Below are 21,763 nucleotides of genomic sequence, written 5' to 3' on the forward strand. Positions count from 1 at the left end.
ACCTGCTTCCAGGCACAGTCCAGGGACATGCGACAGAGCCCCAGGTCTCCGGCTGCTCCCAGCTGCGTTCCAAACACCAGACAAGACACTGGACAAACAGCAGCACAAACAAGACCAAGCCTCTTGCATACAGTAAGGCTGCTGAAGAACAAACTCCAGCCTTTTCACTCTTAACTGCATTATTCCTCAGTAAAAGATATAATATATAGCTCTATAGGACTGATTATAATATATTACAGGCTAGAAATACTCTCATCTTTTCCCCTACTTCAATCGTATTATGAATCCAATTTTGCATACAAATTAATCCTAGAAGTCATTGCTTTGCGTTTATAATTAAAATTCACAGAATAAAGCTTAAATAGTTTTCACAGAGACTCATTATATTAGTGTTTTACATAAAAAGGATAAAAGTTACCAACCGAGAGCAGCCATTTCAGAAACTATAAATAATTCTATTAAAAAAAATCAATTCCTAAAAAAGTTATGGGAAAGCCATAAATATCTTTACCCTCTACAGTAGCTGCTATAGAACTAGAAGAAACCTGTAACACACTGTAGCTAGCTCTGCTTCAGTTGAGAATATGAATCATATAAAACAACAACTCTAGAGAAATGCCCGGCCAAAGGAAACACAAAGGGAATGAAAAAATAAATCTGAGGAAATTAAAAAAGTAGATTTTTTATTATTATTATTTCAAAACTATTTCTACAAACTTTATATAAAAATTAGGCTATTTTCTTTAAATTTTTATTTAAAAAAATCCAAAAAAAGAAAAAAAAACCCACCAAAAAAACCTCCTACAAGAAATCCTTACAAAAAAAAAGGAAGAGACTGAAGGCAAGGAAAGGGTGCCCCCATAGCCAAACAAAGCCGGCTGTCCTGATTTCATGGACTAATGACCCTTGCCTGGGGCTGACAGGAAGAGACAGAAGTCTCCTAGGGAAGACATTCCCATAGGCTCTTTATGGCATTCAGGGATTAAGCCCCTATGGGCCTTTTACGCCCCTGATAAGGCAACATTATCTGTAATGTAAGAGATTCATAAATAGTTCTCCACAAAAATGCTTCACATCACCAGCCTGCTGCAAGACATCTATTAGCAAGGTTTATAAAAAGAGCCATCTTCTATAGAAGCAGCCAATCTGAGCTCAGCACACTGGGTGCAAACACATGGTGTTTGCTTCCATACAGTCTGCTTTGTGTTTATATACCCTCTGTGAAACCAAGGAGAAAATTTGGCATCTTGATTCTTTTTACACTAGCTTTAGAAACAAGAAAAAATACACTGAGGTTTATTTTTTTTCAGACTCTTTGTATTTCATTGGGCCCTTGGTGGCTGAGTGGGATGGGAAGGGTCACGTAGGAAGTTTGTTTTTTCTCAAAGTCACTTTGAAATTCAATCCAAAAAAGAGTATTTGTTCAGCCCATCTCATCTGAGGGCACAGTGTTTCCATACAGTCTGTTTGTCCCTTGATGGGCACAAGGTGCTGCTGAGCTTTAAGCATAGAACTCATTTGTTGGGGCTTTCTTGTAGATGGGTTTCTTCCCAAGGTCGTAACTGCCTTCATCCTTTTTCTTCATGCGATAGACTAAGATGAGGATCAGGAAGACAGCGAACAGGAGGCCCACCGCCCCTCCTGCAATGAGAGCTGGGGAGGAAAACAGAGCATGGAATGAGTCTTGGACAACTATAAACCATCAGCTACATCTCAAAGTCTGCTTCAAGAGAACCAGCCCCCAGAACTGCCTCCAGAGCTTCCGTGCCCATGTGCCTGTCACCACATGTGCTGGCATTTTCTGCAACAGGACACGTTATTGGCAGAGGCCAGAGACTGCTTTCAGTCTAACCACAGAATAATTATGTTCCACATTAACCAGTTTGTGTTGATCTTCCTGTTCAGTGCAAGAAAGAGGTTTTGACAAAAGACATCTCCATTGTGGAGGCAAAACAAAAACACCCACCACAACCCACAAACAGCCTCAACACCAGGAGAATGGTACAGGCTCTGATTGAAATGGTGCAGCTCTGATTGAAATGCTTTATTAACTACCTGTGTGAGCACACTCTGGGGACTCTGCATTTCAGTTTAACAGCACTACTACCACCACCTCCCTCCAAAAAAACCCCACACCCACCCCAACAACTAGGAACCACAAACCCTCAAAAAACCCAACAAGATCTTCTCTCTCCTCACACCAAGGGTGGCCACAAGAATTAAGTAAAGTTTATCCTTTGCTGCAGCACCTATTCATTGCACAAATCAGCTTCGTTAGGTGGCTTTGCAATCCACTCTTTCAGGCACTCCTGACTGGAAGGATGACTGCAGATTGGCAAGATGTGCCAAGGTTTATATTCAGACCACCAGGCCAAGTGCTTGATGAAGTGTGCCTTCAGATAGATCTGTCCCACATGCTGAGGGGAAGCCAGTCATTTGGTTTTGCTTTAGACAGAAATACTTAAGATTTTTAACAGCTGACTAGGTGTTTAAATCCCTTAGAGATGTTGTTTGGTTCCTGGCAATGATCAGAACAGGCAGGACTTGGACAGAGGTTAGAAAGAAAATGCCTGCATTTTGATACAAAATGATGTAATAGGTTTATGGCTAGATACACCTCCTGTTGGGATAGTACCTGGATGCAGAGCAGCTGCCACATTCTTGTGCGGCACTGTTGGCTTAACAGTCACCTGGCCACTCAAAACCCAAGCTGTTTACCAGAGCAAGGCAAGCAATAGGCTTTTCTGTTCAAGGACTAGAAGGCAGAAGTGACCCTGCCACAGGTAGTCATGAAGGTAACACATTTCACTCCCCTCATCAGCAGGGCACTGCTCCCCAGGCAGCCATTATGATTTACAGTATTAATGATTTATCAGGGACAAGGTGGAATATTACCTGTAAGGACTTCTGTTCTTTCAAAGATGCTGCTGTTGGCTGTACTTGCTGCAGAGATCTTGTTGAGCAGGTTCTCTTCAACAGGTACAGCTTTGCCTGGAATGATTTCATTGTCCACCATTGTGTTTTTCCCATTCCCTTCTATCTTCCCCTCGGTATCTCCAGGGATATAGTTGTCAGATATCTACAGAATATAGACAAACCACACCCATCAGTAAGCAGCACCCAGCCTGCCTGCAACTCCAAGTGGGAGGGTGTGCAGGGAGAAGAAAGTTTGCTTAGTGCATTACGAGAACACTATTCCTGCTCAAGCAGGTGGAGTCATCTTGATGCCATGTCCTGCAGGGGAAAGGGTATTCCACAAAAGCTTCATGGACAGACAAGGGTAGCTCCACATTGCTTAAAACATACAGAGGCAATACCTACCACAGGAGCATCCATGGTGGTCAGATATATGGCATCTTCAGAGTCCAAGTAGTCTGCAAAGGGGAACAAAAGAAAAAGGAAGTAAAAAGGACATTAAATTTTCCTCTAATGACATGCCATTTCACCAGAATTCAGACACTTCCTGCAATACCAGCAACTGCAGACAGAACTAGGACTGTAATTCCCTCTTATCTGCTAGTACTTTCACTATTTAATTGCTTTGATTGTGCAAGACCATGAGATGCAATCTTTAAACCAACACCTCTCACATGGGAGGGGTCTTCAGCTGGACACATTGGCCCCCCTGCAGATTATCAGAAGCTGCCCTGGTAAGTAAATCTGCTATAGCTTGCTAAACTGATGCTAATGGAGGACAACGCTCTCACCACCCATCCCTAAAGGAGAGTTTGCCAACCCTTGAGTTACCAGATCTGCCTGAACATGTCAGACACCGATTTCAGCACTTGTTCTTTCCTTTTAAGAGAACAAATGGTTCACATAAAGGGGACATGGAGCTATAGAAACTGGTTTGGGCAGGGAGCTTTGCATGTCACAGAGAGTTCACTTGAACAACAGTTAGTCCTTCACCTTGTTTGGCCTCAGTCAGGGTACTAACTTGAAGTCTTTTAGCACTGAATCAACAATAGCTTTTTTTAAGTTTCCCAGAAATTCTTTGGAGTTTGACAGGAAAGAGATCCAGCTCATGAGCTGCCTTTTCACTTGCACTAAGACAAGCTTGGCTGGACTCCATCTCTTCTCCCCAAGTGATTCAACATCATGGTACACCACTTTCACTGCTCTCATCTGTGAGTGACTACAATTCACAGGGTGCTCTCATCCCCACCTGACACTGCCCTTCCCTCTGGAGCTCTGTCTGTGCCTTTAGCACATCACTCATGGGCTGGTCCTGGAAGAAATTTCACAGCATCAACTGAGGAAGGATTTATTCTTCCACCCCACTTACCTCCAGACCCAGATGCCTCATCTATCTCTAACTCATCAGAAGTTAAGTGAGGCCTGAATTCACCAATGTCTTCATCATCTGGCAAGTCTCCGGAGGCAGGATACTCAAGCCATCGGGCATCTATGGTCTCTGTTTCTCTCACCTGTAAATGAAGGCAGAGAAGTATTAACTACCAGACAACTCATCAGAAGCATTTCACAAAAGGCCAGGAGTTCCAGAGCCTGTGCTAAGCACATCACTTCCATCAGAAGAACACTAAATGCTGAACCACCTGCCCACCAAAAGCATTATCTGCATCAGCCTGAAAATAGCTGAATTCCCCTAGACTTTCTCAGAACAGAAGTGAGAGCCAGCATGGGAGGGGAATTTCCTACAGGTTCAGAGGGCAAAAATAACACAGCAGGATCTTGGTCAGGAGTTTGTAGCAAAAGCATTTGGAAAAGGAATACCTTCAGTTTGTGATAAAGGGGGATTTGGAAGGACTTGCTATTACCAAATAAAAAGCTTGGCACCTACAGGTCAGTTTTTTTTATAGGATTGAAGCCTCACATCAAGGCAGTTCCTTGCTCCTTGTGTTGAGAACAAACCTACTTTATCACCCAAGGGTTAAAAACTGGTCTGTCAGTTCAGCTGAATTGCAGTGCAATATAGTGTGATGGTTCAAGAGCACTTGCTATCAATAATGACTTGCCTGAAGGAAAAGCTTCCTCTGCCTCACCTCTTAAAACACATGTAAACAAGCAAGTCTGTAAAATGAAGTCCATGATCCTATGGGCAGATGACTACACGTTAGCAGGAGAGCCTCCCAGAGAATCAGCTGTTTGGCCACAACAGCAATTTAGATACCAGAACTCATCTGCACTTGGACCTTCAAGGAGCCACAAGCCCTCACCAAGCTTATGCTATTTCCCCAGCACTATTTCTCCTCACCCCACAGCCCTGGGGGCAGCCCCAGTGAGGGTACCACAAGTATGAATGAGATCTCAGGTTGCTCAACACCAGCCCACAAATTCCAGTAGCTCCAGATGCTTCCACAGCCATGAAGTCATCTCCACGCTGGGGGACTTGACCCCTTCCCCTAGGGCAAAAAAACACAACTGGCGGGATGGGTCCCAGAGCTACAGGCTAAATTGTCTGTGTTTTTTCATGCTGTTCCCACAGAAAGATTGAGAAGTCCTTCCGAGGGATTGCCTTGCCAGGAGACCATTGTTAAAGAATCCCTTCACTCCACAGTCCTGCACATCCTATGGCTCTTCTTAATGAACAGGCTTACCATGAGCCTCACAGGGTGAAGAGCAGAGACTCATGGGGACAGTTAGAGGTGGGTGGCACCAGGCAAGCCCCAGCAAAGCAGCAGTGAGGCCCAGAATGGCTGGGATCTGCCTTCCTGCCCTCCTGGCCAGAGGTAGCCCAGCAGTGACACTGAGTGATGAATTACATCTGCTATTGATCTCCCAAGCAATCAGGCACAAGCCATGTGTCAGCTTCCTCTGCCCACAGCCCCAGCCCTGACCTCCCTGCCCAGGAGCTCACTGGTTTTGCCACAGAGAAGGCCTTGTGGTCAGGACAAGATGTTTCTCATTTTGCATAAGGAGCAGTGGCTACTAGACGTGCTCTTCTCATCAGCTTACTGAGGCATCCTTAGTTCCCCCAGCAACTCTGCTGGAGGAGAACTGAATGAACAGCCTAGATAGAGGGTACCAAGTGCTTGAGGCCACCTCTCATCCCAGACCCCTGCCTGACACTGGGTGGTGGAAGGGAGCTGGGGAAGGAAGGCCAGCTGGGAAGACATCCCCTCCCAGCCTGGAACCGGGCATTCCTAACATTATGGATCACTCGCTCTAAGGCAAATTCATTTCAAGATATGTGAAACCCAGCCAAAACCAGACCTGCAATGAAAACTGCTGCCAGCATCTAGTAGCTATTCCCAGGATAGCTTCTGGCCATTCCATCAAAGGGCAGGAAGAGCCCAATTCCCTTTTAGGGTACCAGGGCTGGGGAGCACATTTGCTGCAGACGTGAGCCTGGGCAGATCCATGTTGGGAAGAGCACTGTGCAGAGCTGCACCCCTGTGCCAGCTCATGCTGTGCTTCATTATGAGTCACCAGCCAGTGCCCAAGCAAGGGCAGCTCAAGAAAAGCCAGGTCTAAGCCACGGTGTGGCTGGAGAGCTGCTCCCTTATCAGCTCAGGCCAGCCATGAGCAGAGAGGTGGCAGCCAGCCATGGGGATTAGTGTATGCTGCAGAACACACCGGTTTGGCTATCAGAAAACCCTATTAAAATAAGGGGAGACGGTGTTTACAAGCCAGAGGACATGACAAGGAAATGACTGACTCACAAACGTAAATAAGATTATAAGGGAGCGTTCCCTGAGCTCACTCCTCATCATCCTCTTGTGCAAGGACAAGGAAGTTCCTGGAAGCCCTAAGAGCTTCTCAAACCACGTGGGCAACTTTTCCTGTGGGCAGCAAGCCTCATTTCACAGATTAATCTGCCAGGGAAGTTAGAGGGCTGCCAGGCACCTCCAGGTTTCAGGACATGCTTTCCTAGGGAGAAGGCTCCCACTGGGAGCTGGGGCATGGGGAGCCTGGGAAGAGTTAACAGTGGAGCACTGTGCTCACAGGGCAGGTCTGGGGCAGGCACATTCCTTACATACACACCTGCAAGAGGGCACACAGGCACTTTCACAAGGGCTTCAGGCTTCCCAAGTGCCACATAAAGTGCTCCCCAGAGTACTGCTTTAAAAGTGCAGCCCTGTCCAAGAGGGTTCAGTGCTCTCTACAGCTCTGCTACAGCACCACGGAAGTTGCCCATGTTTCCTCTAGGCTGGCAGGCTGCAGCCAAGAGGAAAAAGCCCGGAGACTGCTGCATGATGACAGTCAACCCCTGCCAAGTCATCTCTGGCCACATTCAGCTTAACACCTCTTGTGACTGCCAGCTGGAGAAGGGCACCGACTGCTCCAAGCCTGCTTCCCACCTCCTGTCATGCCAGTGCTGGAGCTGGGCCAGGGACTTGCTGGGAGAGCCGGACTGGGCACTGCACAGCTCCACCTCACCCTGGCAGCAGAAGTCGAGCCCTATGATCAATATGCTCCCATCCAGGAGGGGTCTGTACAAAACCAACCTTCCCTGCAGGAGTCTAGATCCATGATTTTTCCCCCCTCATGTTAAGCAGCTTTATCCCCAGTAAGCACCAATGGGAGATTAACCACCATGCTGGGGAGCAGCAGCTTTTCCTGCCTGCCAGTGGCAAAACGAATACATTTATTCCCTGCCAGCCAACCAGCAGGTCAGGTACATGAACCATGAGCGCCATTCCTGGAAAAGCTGGACACACAGGTCCCATGTTTGAGCCCGGACAAGGCTGCACCGCTGGATGAGGCCATACACTGTTTGCTCAGCTCAGGCACAGGAACTTCACCCCTCGCACCCCAGGCCCTGTTGCACTCCATCCATAGCCCACCCCATTTGGTGCTCCTGGGGTCTTCACTTACAGCCCCAGCAACAGCCCCTTCTCAAAGCAAGCACAAGCTTTTGTGGAGGCAGCAAAGCAAAGTTTCTATTCAATGTGTGCATTTCCCACTGGCCAGTTCTGGGAAATGCCAAACCCAGGCAGCTCGCCTGCCCCTGCCCACATGTCCTCACCACAGCCTTTGCAAACCCTTTCAAAACAACCCAAATGATGCTCTGGGGCAGAGACAAAGTCCTCCAGACAGGGAACTGGCTTTTACAGCTGACCCTTGTCTCTGATCAAACACACCAGGGTTCGTTAAGCTTCTCTGAAGGGTCACAGCCAGCACACTGCAAAGGGAGTCAGACCCACAGAGGCTCGGGCATCCAAAGGGTAGGGACATCTTTATTCAGTTTATAACTTCGGTGTTATAAACTTCAGAGCTCCAGTGCTTGCTCCTGCATCTGTCTCCCTCCCCAGCACTGTGTACACAAGTCCTGGAGTAAACAGGAGCAAGGTGAAAGTCAATCTTTCCTAGACAAAAGCACATGGAGCAGGGCCAGCCTGGGAGGTGGCAGAAGAGGGGGCAGAGGCACAGATCTGTTAACTCCTTGTAGCCTGCAGGAACACATAAATCTAGGCTGCTCCTGGGGCTTTTCTCAGGTGCTGTGTAGTAGGGAACAGTGGCACAGATCACCCCAGTGAGCAGTATTACACCAAATATCACTCCCAGACCTCTGCTGTCACAGACACCACCACAATGCACATCTACAAGCTTGACAAGAGAGGGCTCCTGTATGACAAGGACAGCTGCCCACATGGACCAGCCTGGTTATTAAGGGTTCATTCTCACAAAGCCACAACCCTGGCCCTCGTGCTGCCCTGCGTCATGAACCAAAGAGCACTGAATCCAATGGGATCTTCCCAGTGCAAGGATGTGAAACTGTGTAAATCACCACGTCCAAGAGAGGGGATTTCCATATGGTTCACTTCCACCCAGCTCTTGCAGGAGCAAACCAGGAAGCTAGGAGTGAGCTCAACCCCTTGAAGCACTTCCCAAAAGCAAGGAAGCAGAATAGGAACACAGTGCTGGAAACAGGACAGCACAGATCAGTGCAAACCACCCAACCAGAGCTGACCTCCAAAGGAGGGAGGTGTGCAGGGAGGTAAAGGCAGACAGCTCTGACCCCTCCTAGAATCACAGAATGGTTTGGGGTGGAAAGACCTTAAGATCATCCAGTTCCAACCCCCTGCCATGGACAGGGACACCTCACACTGGACCATGTCACCCAAGGCTCTGTCCAACCTGGCCTTGAACACTGCCAGGGATGGAGCATTCACAACTTCTTTAAGCACCCTCTGCCAGTGCCTCACCACCCTCACAGTAAAGAACTTCCTCCTTATATCTAACCTGAACTTCCCTTGTTTAAGCTTGAATCCATTGCCCCTTGTCCTATCACTAGAGTCTCTGATGAAGAGTCCCTCTCCAGCATCCTTGTAGGCCCCCTTCAGATCTCAGTTAGCATTAAAAGTTATTAGAAGTGACATGAGCTTCCAGCACAGGCAGCTTCTGCCAGCCTAGTAAGGGAAGGGTCTGTATTTTCCCTCCAAAACACTCTTTATTCCCTTCCCCCATGCTCCAGTTCAGTATAAGGAAATAATTAATAATAATAATAATGCCCAAGTTACTTTTGCCTTGACAGCAAAGCAAATATCACTATTTCAGTCTAGATCGCACTTAACTCCTTCAGCACAGCACCTGCAGTTAAAGAATAAATATAATAATTCCCCTTGTGCTAGCTCCTGGTGGCCATGCTCAGAGGGTCCCATTTTCCCTCTCATTCCTGGTCAGTCTGTCCCACATAACTTGCAGCGCACACAGCCCACACTGTGCCAAGGGACAGAAGTTAAACAGGTCCCATCCAGGCACAAGTTTGTATTTAGTTGCATGACAGGCTCACCCCGAGGCTTCTAGACACAGTTAAATACTACTGTGCCTTTGCTCAGCACTTCTCAAGCAGTCCTAGAGCAGGACCAAAGGACAAAGCCAGCCTTGCTCATCTCCTCTCCAACAGTCAAGTGCACCCCCATCACAGTGAGCCATGAAGGTAAATCCATAACACCTCAGAGGACTAAGTGGGACATCAGGGACAGAAGTACAGACCAGCCTGCAAGCAGCTCATGGCTGACAGGAAGGGATAGCACTGCATCACCAGTACCCCAGAACAGTTGCTGCATGCTATCTCTTTGTGCCTCTTACCAAAGAGAGGAAAAATGTATCTTCTTTTAATTGTGTTCAGTAACACAAGCAAAGAACATGGTCTTTATTAATAAGAGAGAGCAATGTGCAGGCTGATGAATTGTTCAGCTGCTAAAAGCACCACTAGTTCACACTGACTTCAGAGCAGCATCCCCAGCCCCTGTCCAGCCAGGTCTCCATCACCCTTCAGCCACATCCCCATCCTGTGTGCTCTCCCTCAGCAGCCCACATGCACAGGAACAACCCAGCACTAACACAACCTCAGCCTGACTCATTTCCCCATTTACCCCCAGTGCCCAGATGATTCCTTAAACTGTGCTGCCACAAGCAGCTCTCCATGCAGCAGTAGAGCTATAATCCCCGCAACAATCACACCGTAATCCCAGGCTCCAGAGAGGACCTGCTCTCCCAGGGCCTCCCCTGCAGCAGGGATGGATCGGCCTGGGCTCTGCTTCTCAAAATAGGTTTCCCTGTACTTACAAAGTCAAATTTCTGTTACCTTTTAACTCACACTTTGCTTACACACAAACTGCTGTCTTCAGACCACACCATACATGTGTGTGCCTTTCAGGCCATGCCATAGAAGCAAGCAGGAGGAGGCCACAGAGATTACAAAGGAATGAATTCTTGTTTAACTACTCTTGCCTGATTATTAGCCAAGAGCAAAGCCATAAAGATTGAGTTCTTTGCCAGACCGGCACATGCTGGGATCTGTTCACTGCAAAGGTGGCAAAATAGCTGCTCTAAACACTCAATACCCAGTGCCAGAGACCTACAGAGCCAGAGAAGGGGATCATGGCTCTTCCCCCCTCCAGCTAGAGGGGATAAAGCTCAGCAGGCAGTTGCAGATGGCTGTTTGTCAATCACTTACCCTGAAGTAAATAAAGATAAGGCTCAAAGGGAAACTGCAGGAGAGGAAAGCAGGAGCTCTCATGTGACTCGGAAGGAAAATAACTGTGGCAGAGGCATTTTGTGCCCTGAAATGTTCTCTTGGTCACAAGCAGTGACACACACCTACTTCATAAAGAGATTATGGTTTTTGATGGTATTTACAAACCTGATCATAGGTATTTCATATACTTCACTGCCCAGGCTCAGCTCAGAAGCTGGAGCAATCTACTCAAGGTTAAAGAAGGAATTCAGTCTTTCCGGCTCACAACTGAGTTGCCCTACACTGTATCAGGAAGCTCCACTGCATCCTTATCCGTGGAAGGAAAAAAGGATACAAAGGCCCCAGCAAAGCAGCTTTTCCATAAAGGGTGGTTTCTCATGCTGATACCTCAGGCTTGGGGTATTTCATAACATCATATTTCCCCCTCACACTGGAGAGAGGCTTGCCCTCGCTGCCCTTTCCTAGAATACAGCTATACCCCAATACTTCCCTGTGCACATACCCAAGCAGAATTTCCACTTGGCAAGAAGCATGTGACGTGCATTTTCGGGATCCTTATGCTCTGTCGTGCCAGAGTGTTAGCAAAATTCAGCCAGGCAGACACCCAACTTCAAAGGGTGCTTTTCCCAGCTGGCTCTCGATGCTGCTAATCTCAGCTTGTTTGTTCAGTCAAGATTCCCAAAGCTGTGCCATACAAACGCTTCCCCTCCCACAATCCATTTTAATCTAATCAGAAATAGTAGCCCAAAGATTTAAGCTCAGCCCAGGCGGTTGAGCTCTGCCAGCACAGTTACGCTGTTTAGCTCTGCTCCGTTGGCAAAGCTACCAGCAGAAAGTTGTAGCAGAGGAAGTTATCAGCATGAAAGCACTTGAGACAGTGGAGCTGAACCACTCTGCTATCGGCTATACCCGTGTGAGCATTTATTCAAGCAAACATCTCAACAGCAGGGATTTTCCTAGTTAGCGGCAGCAGCAGAGCCTGGGTTCTCAATGCATGGGTTGTGTTGTTTTGTTTTGAACAGAGACATTCTCAACTTGTGCAGAAATTGCCTTGGCTTGGGCCCAGAAAGCAGCAGACACAGTTTGTGCTGTTGGGGATAACACAGCTGTACTTTAGGAAACCTGTCAGTCCCCAGAGCATTCTCTTCTCTGGGATAGCTCTGGACTCCCAGCCAGGCTTCCTTCCCAATCCAAGCAGCGGGTGAGCAGCTGCCAGCAGTTTTCCAGCCCTCTGTGACCACATCTCTGCACCCAGTGTCACAACCAGGAACAGAGGGACCCAGCTATTGTTTTGGTCACTCCTTCCTTGGCTCTGCAAAGCCTGCGCTGGGCTGGCCTAGCAAGTTGTTTAGTAACCAACGCGCAGGACCAGCTCCTCATACTCAGCCTCGGGAAATCTGGAATTAGCGCCAAGAACAGCCCGCACATAAACAGTCTCCTGAAAGATCCTGGCTCCAGAGTCTGCTCCCACCGCACACCGTGGATTTGTAATAAATATTTATCTCACTGGGAAACAGACTCTTCTAAGCAACAGCTCCTGACATCACTAAAGCCTCTATTTCCATTTCGGGCAGAGGAGCAGTTTCTCTGCTTTTAAAGGGGAACACTAGCCCACAGAAGCAGTTTCTACCACCCTCACAGCACCACGTTGGCCAGGATCTGTCCCTCCACCTATGGGTCCCACACCCCTCCAGGCCAGCACAGGGGCACCCCATCACACCGGGTACCCTCCATCCAGCCATGTTCCCCCTTACCCACAGAGGTTTATAACTACTGTGCCATGCAGGCTGATTCCAGTGCAAGTCCGTGGCACTTCCAGAGTCATTAACGCACGTTAACACTTCTTTTTATTGCTGTAGTTTGACTGTAACGGCAGCTGAAGGGCAGGAGGCACAGCGAGCCCCACAGCAAGGTAAACGGGGCAAAGCCACAACACTTTGTAGTCAAGTTTTAGAGCAGACAGCAGCACGGGTTTAGTCGAATTGTGGTGGAGACACCTTTTCCCCTTCAGCAGCTAAGACACAGCAACATCAGAAGAAAGAAATCCTTCCCATGGCAGACTCTGCTTCCCCTGACAGAACACAATTTGTTTAAGCAAGAGGCAGCCTTGTTTTTGCTTGACATGACACCAGCTGCTTGGATAACTGTGCTATGGGTCTCCCAGTCTCCTTCCTGCCCCAAGGAGTGTCTCTCTGAGATTTTAATTAACTGCTTTGATTTTCAAGTTATCCCAATAATTTGTCTAACAACAGCCCTTTGGCATTTTACAGGCACAGTCTCAGCCTCAAAGGATTTAAGGATAAAATTGTCAAGAGTGTGTATTTCCAGCACAAATAGGACTTTTACAAGCAGGGTATTTTTAAAGCCAGCCAGCCCTCAGAAACAGAGAGGGACACAGCTACATCTTGTGTGCTTTCCCCTCCTACACTGACATTTTCTCCGGATTCAGGATTAAGTATTTAACCCCCTCTTCTGAGACTTTCCCCTCCTTCAATTTGCTTTGAAGGCTTTCAGTCATTTCAGATAACACTGCTGCTTCCCCCTCTCCCCCGTGCAGCTCTCATTTCAAACTGCCTGAAAACACAGCAGCTACAGAACTTCCAGAGCAAGTTGATGACTGTTCAAGACATGGCCATTTTCTCATCTGCCTTTGCCAACACCGACTCAGCTACCGGCAGTAGTTATACGGCAGAGCCCGATGGCTTTTTTACCCACCATAAGCACAACCCCAGGCAGATTAGAGGCAGCAGTGAGGCACTCGGTGCCAAGGGAGCACAGTCTCTCTGCCATAAGAAAAGATTCACCTCCGTTCTGCAGCTCCTCGGAAGCATGAGTCACTGCATTGGGTAAGGGGCCAGGGCCGTTACTCAGAGGTGATAGCAGAGCCTCTAGAGCTGTGGGGCCAGGCAAGTGTCAGAAACCCTGACTCAGAGCATGACCACTGCGAGTCAAAGCCGAGGGCGATGCAGCAGAGCTGGGCAGAGGCTGCAGCGTTACTGGACAACCACACACTTAAAACCAAAGCAAAACACCAAACTAGAAGCCTGAGCCAATCTAGAGGCGCAGCAGTAACAACTCACCAATGTATGATTCTTTTACAGCCCCTCCGAGCAGTAGCTTACTACAAGTAAAACTCTTCAAGCAGGCTGCCCTGTCTATTCAAGAGCCATCAAGCCTGGTCTCATCACAAGAGTCTCATTCTAGTGCAGACCATTTGAATCCTTAATCTAAAGCATTTGCATTCCACCGAGGCTCAAACAAACAGCCACACATGCTCTGCAACACCAGCCCCGAGGTCAGGCATGCATGGGGTTCGGGCTTGTAGTGTTTCAACTGCATTAGCTGCTAGTTTAAGGGTGCAAAAGCAGCACAACCCTGCTGTTGTTACAAGGCATAAAGGAACAAGCTGTATGAAGAGGAGTGGGAGAAGGCAGCTGCAAACATCCAAGAGCAGGCTAAAGAGGATAAATGTTAATTCAAGAGCAAGGAAGTGTTTTGAAGTATAGACACTCTGGCTTGCCTAGCCAAAGTGATAGCTGGGGGGTTCTGCAGGATCAATTTGCCATGATACTCAATCAAGTAATCTTATGAGTCATTTATATTGCAGACCACAGAACCACAGTTATCACACTTGCCTTATTGTTAGTTATTATCACTGAATTGAAAAAAAAGAGATGGTTTTAAAGGCAATCCATCAATACATCTACTTGAATAACACCACAATACATAAAATGCAACAACTCAACATTAACTTACAGGCAAGTGGACTCAAGCAGCCAGCACACTTTCAGCAGAGCATTTACCAGCACCAGGAGTCAGAGGAAAACAAAAAGTAGCTGCAGGAGTTGTGCTGAAACCTGCATGCAGAGCAGCCAGGGTCCCTCCTCTCCATCACTCTGAAAGCCAAGGTAGCAGCTTGTGGTGAAGTGGGGCAGGAGTTTATCGAGAAGGCAGTAAGCGACCACAGGAAAACCACAAGGTCACATTAAACTCCACTTCAGGCATTTGGGAGCAGCAAATGGACTCTCCACCCCAAATGTTCAGGCAGCTACAGGCAATAGTAAAGCCATTAACAGTGACTTGGAGGAGAGAGGGGAGAGGGGAGGGGAAGACGCACCGGAAAAAAAACATGTTCCCTGTTGTTGGACTGGATACAGGACTCTGCAGGACCATGAAGTGCCAAGGCCTTGGGAGACAACAGGAGGGGCAGGAAAAGGAGCAATCTCGTTGGCTAATAGCCTGAACTTCCTAGAGTGAATGAGTCCCTGCTATCCCAAGCCTGACAAGTACCAGTGCAGCCCTGATGTGCCTCTTGCGTAAGCGGCTTGGAAAACGGAGCCACAAGAGAAGTGCTCTCCAGCCTAGGAGCTGGCAGGCACTTTGGAATGAGGACTGGGCAGCAGCACAGCCTCCCTGCCTGTGCCTCAGGGTGACAGCTCCCACCATGTGGGTGCCTCCATTGCTCACATGGATGAGACGAGACCCTTGTGCCCCCGAACTCCCACCCCAAGAGCTGTGCACTTGTTCACTGCACCCATGAACTTTCACTCTTCTTGTTGAGAGAGACTATTTCTTTCTACACATTACAGGCATTTCATCCAGCCAAACCACTCTAGCTTTGGCTACCAGAAGTCATTGGTTGCTTGCATTCCTGACTAAGGGACATCACCTTAAGACACTGTAATTTTGCCTCTCTGTGTTTTAAGAAGTCTGAACAAAACAAGGGTTTGCTCTAAATGTTCAGCTGCCTTGTGAGTTTGCCAAGTTAGAAGGTAAAATAAAGTAAAACGTGCAGAGAGCAATGTCTTGATTTGATTGGGAGGGACAGATGAGAAACTGGGCAAAGAGCAGAAAGAACAGGCCTCGGGGATCAATGGCAGCAGGACAAGCCAAACCGGTTTTAACATTAATAATGCTGCACTACTTTCCAAACACAGCTATCATCAACAAGACACCAGCTTTGCCAATCAGGCAGCCTCCAAGCATGATTGCTTTTAACCAGCAAACAGAGTCCACAAACAGCACGAAGACTCCCCCCTCTCCCTGAGCAATCCTCTGCCAGCAGCTCCTGGGTTAGATTTGTGCTGTCTATAGGGACACAGACACAATGTGGTGCTGCACAGACACTTCTCCTGCGTACTTCAAGGCAGAAAAGTAGGCCAGCTACAACAAGGTGGCAGCCCGTGAGCACTGCACAGCTCAGGGCTCTCAACTCTCTTGCAGCTTAGAGGCAGAAGCAGCCCCAGCCCACAGCAGGCAGGCTCCTCCATCAGGGGGGAATATCCCTTACTTCCTTTCTGTGCTTCCAGGGCACTTTTAGATACTAAAAGCATAGGGAAGCCCAACAACTCTGCCCCAGCAAGGGCCTTAAGTCCTCCAGCAGCTCTGCTCATCCCACTGCCTTGGCTGCACTGGCAGCTTTCTCCCCATCTCCAGCTACAGGCCCCTAAAGCATCTTCTGCAGGATCCCCATCCTCACACAGCACAAGCACACGGGAGTACTTTGCCCACACAGCTTGTGCTTTCTAAAGCATCCAGTCGGAGAGGGCTGGGGACCAGCAGACGACGTCAGGCTTCAGTTCCTCCCCGTGCCCCACAGTACAAGACATGTTCTCACACAGAACTGTTGTGACACAACCCACCCACAGCCCGAGCACCCACGTCACCCCGGCACTTCAGTACTATTCCCCACCCTCTTACACATCCAGGATTGCTTCACGCAGAGAAATCCCATGGACACAGAAAGCTGCGCGAGGGGAAAGGAGCCAAAGCATTTCTGTTTGTACAGGCTTAGGGGAATAGTTGAGCACCAAATCCCTCGCAAAAGCCAGGCTCTTGCATAAGCACCAGAAACACAATCCTGGTCTTGTTAAGGAACAGCTACCTGTCTGCACCCTGCCCCACAGAAACATCAGAGCCACATGCTGTGCAGCCCTGCACGTTTTGGCAGGGCTATTAAATAAAGAACTTAATATGGGAGGAGCACCAGCAGAACTCTCCCAAACACTGTGTCATCCTCACCTCCTCCCCAGCTGCCGCAACCCAAACCATTTGTTTGGATAAGGCTTTATAGGGGACCAGTGTTACTTCTCAAGTACACACTCCACCTTAGGTAGCTTAAAAAGATGCAAACACTCATCCAAGCTCTATATAAGGGTTTACAGAATACATCTGTGCAAAATTTGTTGTCTTTGCAGAAACCCGATGCTTGCAGACCACTCAGCTCCCCAGGGAGGCCAAGTTGCATTTCATACCAAACATGGTCAATGCAACTTCCAGATGCTGTCTGCCCCAAAGGTTTGTCCTACTAGTTTGGGCCAGTTCTCAAGCGAGGGATTCACATGCTTAAGAGCAGGGATAAAGACACCAGATTAAAGTGGATTTGGGCTGGCTGGTCATCACAGAGAGTAGCTGACAATTACTACAGATGCTCTCTGTGGGAGTTTCCCATTCCACAACTAGCCCCACAGCCCTCTTAGAGGGCAGTCGAGCAGCTGAACCTTATCTGTCCTATTCAGTCCAGAACAGAGCAATGGGGATGATTAAATCTAGTTTGGAGAACTGATTTCAGCAGTGCTTTCCTCTTTTAGTACGGGAATCTGTCCTGTTTGCACTACCAACAAGATGGACACACGAACTCAAACAAACAGCAGGGAAGACAGAATCCCAAAATCTCTGCTTTACCCAAAGATCCCACGTGTCTGCCGCTTGAGGCATCCAAACTCTTTCAGCTCATTATATATTTAAGAGACTCTTAAACCCTCCATGGTAATGCATCATTTTCCATTCTCATATGGAAGCGAGGAAGGCTTAATACAAACAGAAAAATACCAGGGACTGGCAGAGCCGAACTCAGGTAAGGCTGGAAAGCCTGCCCAAGCACTGTAAGGCACTTATCTAACCCATCGCACATTCACAATAAAAGAGGGATTAAGGGACTTAAATCCCTGACCAGCGGTTAGAGATCAAAGCTGCAATGGAGAGCGGTTCATTCCTATCACATACCCTTGTACCCTGTACTGCTCTTACTCGCCAGCCCTGATTGCAGGATAAGACCAGCGCATAGGGACAGGAGAGGGAGCCAGAGCCAGGGCTTTACCCGGGCAGGACCGGGCCGGGACACCGCTGCTTCGGCACCAAACGGAGGAAGCAGCGTGCGAGCCAGGAATGAGGCAGGAACCGGAGGAAGTAATGGGAACTGCCCCCCTGCGCCGAAGAAGGGCGAACGCGTGAGGGCAGCGGTGCCGGTGCCGAACGGGACCCCCGGCCGATCCCCGCACCGGAGCACCCATCCCTGCCGGGGAGCGCAGGCAGGGCAGACCCGACCCGATCCGTTCCCGTTCCTCCCCGTCCCGGCGGGACTCACCGACTCGGCGGCAGCGGCGCGCAGCAGGAGGCCGAGCAGCAGAGCGCGGAGCAGCGGCGAGGAGCGGGGCAGCGGCATGGCGAGAACGGGCGGAGGAGCACGAACACAGCAACGAGACCGCCGACAGAACGGGCTCTGGCCGCCCCCGGCCGCCGCCGCCGCACTTATAGGGATGGCGCAGCCCCGAGGGGCGGAGCGTCCGCCCTGCCCCGCCCCGCCCCGCCGGGAATGCCCGTGGCCCCCGCCCCGGTCCGGCCCCGTTCTGCTGCCCGGGGGACTACGGGCCGAGGCTACGAGCCGGTGTGGAGACCGCCAGTGCCGAGCGGAACGGGAACGGGAACAGGGGAGGAAGACGGGGCGGAAGGGAGGGAAAAGGGGCAAAAGGGAAAGAGTGGGACAGAGACTTTTTATAAGGACATGGAGGGGACAGGCCAAGGGGGAATGGGTTCAAACTGAGGGGATTTAGATCGGACGTTAGGAAGAAGCTTTTCCCTGTGAGCGTGGTGAGGCGCTGGTACAGAGTGAAAAGCTGTGGCTGCCCCATCCCTGGCAGTGTTTAAGGCCAGGCTGGACACGGGCTTGGAGCAGCCTGCTCTAGTGGAAGGTGTCCCTTCCAAGTCCTTCCAACCCAAGCCATTCCCTGACTATGAAAGGGAAGGGGTAAAAAAGAGGGAGGAGGGGATAGAAAAGGCAAAAGGGAGGAGGGAGAGGAAAGAAAAAGGGGGGAGGAAAGTGAGGGGGAAATGGAAAGCAAGGGAGGAAGAAAGGGGGTGGCTGGTACACAGCATCTACTTTCGCAGCACTCCACAAGTGATAGTGTCACATTCACACCAAACCAAGAACTACTTGGGCTGTGGCGTCACCACTGGTTATCAGCGATGTTACATCACTCGGGTCTCGCCAGAGGTGGAAAATGAAACCACTCCATCTGTTTTCTCTGAAAGCAGCAAGCACAAAAACCCACAGAGACGAAGGGAAAACCCCATCCCCATAGTGCAACTATTTTAGTTTTCTTCTCTCATTAATAACTTTTCCTGACCACTGGAATTTGCTTGAAACATCCACTGCAGCCCCTTCACAACCGGAGGAACACCCCAGCTACCATACTTACCCTGTCAGGCCCTCTCGTTCATGCTGCAGTCACATCACTTTGCATTTGGGCTCTTGTTTGTAGGGAATACCTCCTTAACAGGGAAGCAATATACAGGCTGCAAAGGGAATGAGCGTTAATCCCAACTGCCAGGTAGGGATGGATGCACACTCTGCCCCAGCACTACAAAGTTCTCCTAAGAAACCTTCCAGCCCTCCCCTTGCTCCACCTTAGCATGCAAGCCCTCAATCAATCCAAAAAGATCCCTAAGGTGAAGCAGCCTTCCCAACTACCTGTTCCTTTGGGAATGAAGAGGTACTAGGGTGTGAGCTGCGGTCAAGAGGTCTCCTCCATGTTTGTCAGGACCATGCCTGCACACATGAGCAGGAGAATCTGAGCTGGCTGTGGAGCTGGTGGGCATAATACAAAGTGACAAGGAGAGCTGCTCGGAGCTTTAAAATAAGGTCTGCAGACAGCATGCATCCAGGTGAGGGTAGGAGCCAGCCTGCAGGAGGCTGTGGTGGAACCTCCTCTAGCACATGACCCTCTGTGCTAAGGACAGTGATGTACCACTAACCCTCTGGTTCACCTCAGCGTCCAGGGCCATCAAAGACACAAGGGAGGGATCTGTGCTGTTACAACCTTCCTTATGACCCTCACTTCATTACATAGAGGAACTGATGCAAATCACTCCTGGTGCAGCCAGAAAGCCCAGCCCAGTGAGTCTCCAGCTCTGGAGAGCCAGCAGAGGTGGGCAGCAGAAGATGGAGAGGAACAAGAGTAATGGAGAGGCTGTGCTGAACGTGTAAAGACTGGTCCATACCATGGCACCATCTGCCAGATGAGAGACAGCAGCACAGGGTGGCCAGAATCACTCCACCCCTCCCTAAACCCCTAAATGGCACTGGTATTTGTGCGCATGTGGCCATGACCCCTCAACACCTCCTTCCAGGTAAAGCAACCACTACAAAGATGCTTTGAAAACCATCTCTCTATTGCAGCTACAAACACTGGTAACTTGCTTCTTCACTTCCTCTCCAAACAAGCACATTACACTGTGCTCCTCCTGGTTGTCTCACCTCTTGACACACATCAAGAAGTCCCCCTGCATGGCACAGGACAGCATTTTCTCACCAAGGGACCTTCTGCTTTGGTAGAACAGAGAGGAGCCAGTCTGCTTACCTGGCTCAGGGACATGCAGATTGTCCACCAAAGCACACAAATAGTCCTTCAAGCAAATGGATGGAAACCTTGGGCTTCTGAAAAGAAAAAGTTAAACTCAACCCTCAGGTACTTTCCAACTTTGAGAACAAATTTATGTGACTTTACCAATTACATTTTGAAAGTGTATTGATTAGATCCACCTCCCTCTCTCTCACACACACACAGGCTTTCTGCCACTGTATCTTAAAAGAATTCATATGTAAGGGAATGCAGCCACAAAAGTCATAATATGGTTCTGTAAACACATAACAAAGAATAGGCTCATTTTGCTTCATTTTGCCCTTCAAATGTCCCCTCTCAAAATGCTGACATTCTCCTCTCTCTGGAATCATGGGCTTAGGTCACACACCGAGAGCAACAGGACAGATAGGCCTAGAGAGAAAAAGTGCACAAGTGGAATGGGTTTCCCTGTAACCTCACTTCAAGTGAGAGAAGCAGAATTACAATAAAGCACATGTAAAGCCACAGGCTTGTTCTGGGTGATGAATTCTCACATTCAAGGTGTGTCAGTTCCTTTCTCCATTTAAAAATTACAGCTGGCAGAGACCTAAAACAGCCCAGCTACCATTGTTCCCAACCCGGCATTCAACAGTTACTCAATTGTTGCATTGAAAATAAAAATAAGGACCTGCCAGTTCCCAATACATGACCCAAACATGCTGGAAGTAGAATGGAGTCCAAATACAATGCACTGGGAGGGTGAGGAGAATCACATTTTTATATGACACACCAAGAAATGTCTTGAGAAGGCCACATGCAGAGCTCTTTAGACAATTCTAAACCAGAAATACTACTGCACTAAGCCAGGGAAAGAGATTCTTCAGCCAAGCTCAGCACAGATCCTACGGGCAAAAATGAGCTTAGAGCAGGGTTCTCAAGCACAAAGAAACCTTAAGTAGAGTTTTAATACATCTTACCTCCATTCAGTACACTGAGCTCTTTAGGAAAACACACCTGCACAGTGCATGGGTGGAGAAGCAGAGCGGCTGAAAACTCGGAGCTCACATTTTGGGCTACTTAAGGCAAGTTATTCTGAAAATCATAGAATCACAGAATGGTTAGGGTTGGAAGGACTTTAAGATCATCTAGCCTTACTGTCCCTCAGCACAAATCCTACCTGTCTGGCAAAAGGGAAATGAACCCCAGGAAAGGTCAGTTCAGGCAGCACTGCCCTTTGGACACCAGCTGGTAAACT

General features: G+C 48.9%; 1 protein-coding gene across 2 annotated transcripts; it reads right to left on the reverse strand.

Moving 5' to 3' along the window:
* Nucleotides 1–1,295: 1,295 nt before the first annotated feature.
* SDC4 (syndecan 4) lies at nt 1,296–20,556 on the reverse strand. 2 transcript variants are annotated; one of them, XM_031046991.1, is made up of 5 exons: nt 20,527–20,556; nt 4,286–4,427; nt 3,322–3,374; nt 2,896–3,079; nt 1,296–1,653 (listed from the first exon to the last, which is right to left on the reverse strand). In XM_031046991.1, the coding sequence occupies exons 1-5, from the start codon at nt 20,539–20,541 to the stop codon at nt 1,502–1,504; spliced, it is 546 nt and encodes a 181-aa protein (XP_030902851.1). In that variant the 5' UTR covers nt 20,542–20,556; the 3' UTR covers nt 1,296–1,501. The 2 variants fall into 2 exon arrangements, with proteins under 2 accessions (XP_030902851.1, XP_033922777.1); XM_034066886.1 differs by lacking the exon at nt 20,527–20,556 and adding an exon at nt 18,255–18,399.
* Between the last annotated feature and the right edge of the window lie 1,207 nt (nt 20,557–21,763).

The sequence above is a fragment of the Melopsittacus undulatus genome, chromosome 10 (genome assembly GCF_012275295.1).
Source record: "Melopsittacus undulatus isolate bMelUnd1 chromosome 10, bMelUnd1.mat.Z, whole genome shotgun sequence".
Taxonomy (NCBI): domain Eukaryota; kingdom Metazoa; phylum Chordata; class Aves; order Psittaciformes; family Psittaculidae; genus Melopsittacus; species Melopsittacus undulatus.

What these genes read in the sequence shown, in the direction of transcription:
- SDC4 (XM_034066886.1), bottom strand. Translation starts at nt 18,332, where the DNA reads ATGCCGCTGCCCCGCTCCTCGCCGCTGCTCCGCGCTCTGCTGCTCGGC. An exon ending in GCGCCGCTGCCGCCGAGTCG is followed by an intron (nt 4,428 to 18,254) that starts GTGAGTCCCGCC and finishes CTTCATTTACAG; the next exon opens with GTGAGAGAAACAGAGACCAT. An exon ending in AAGAACAGAAGTCCTTACAG is followed by an intron (nt 1,654 to 2,895) that starts GTAATATTCCAC and finishes TTTCCTCCCCAG; the next exon opens with CTCTCATTGCAGGAGGGGCG.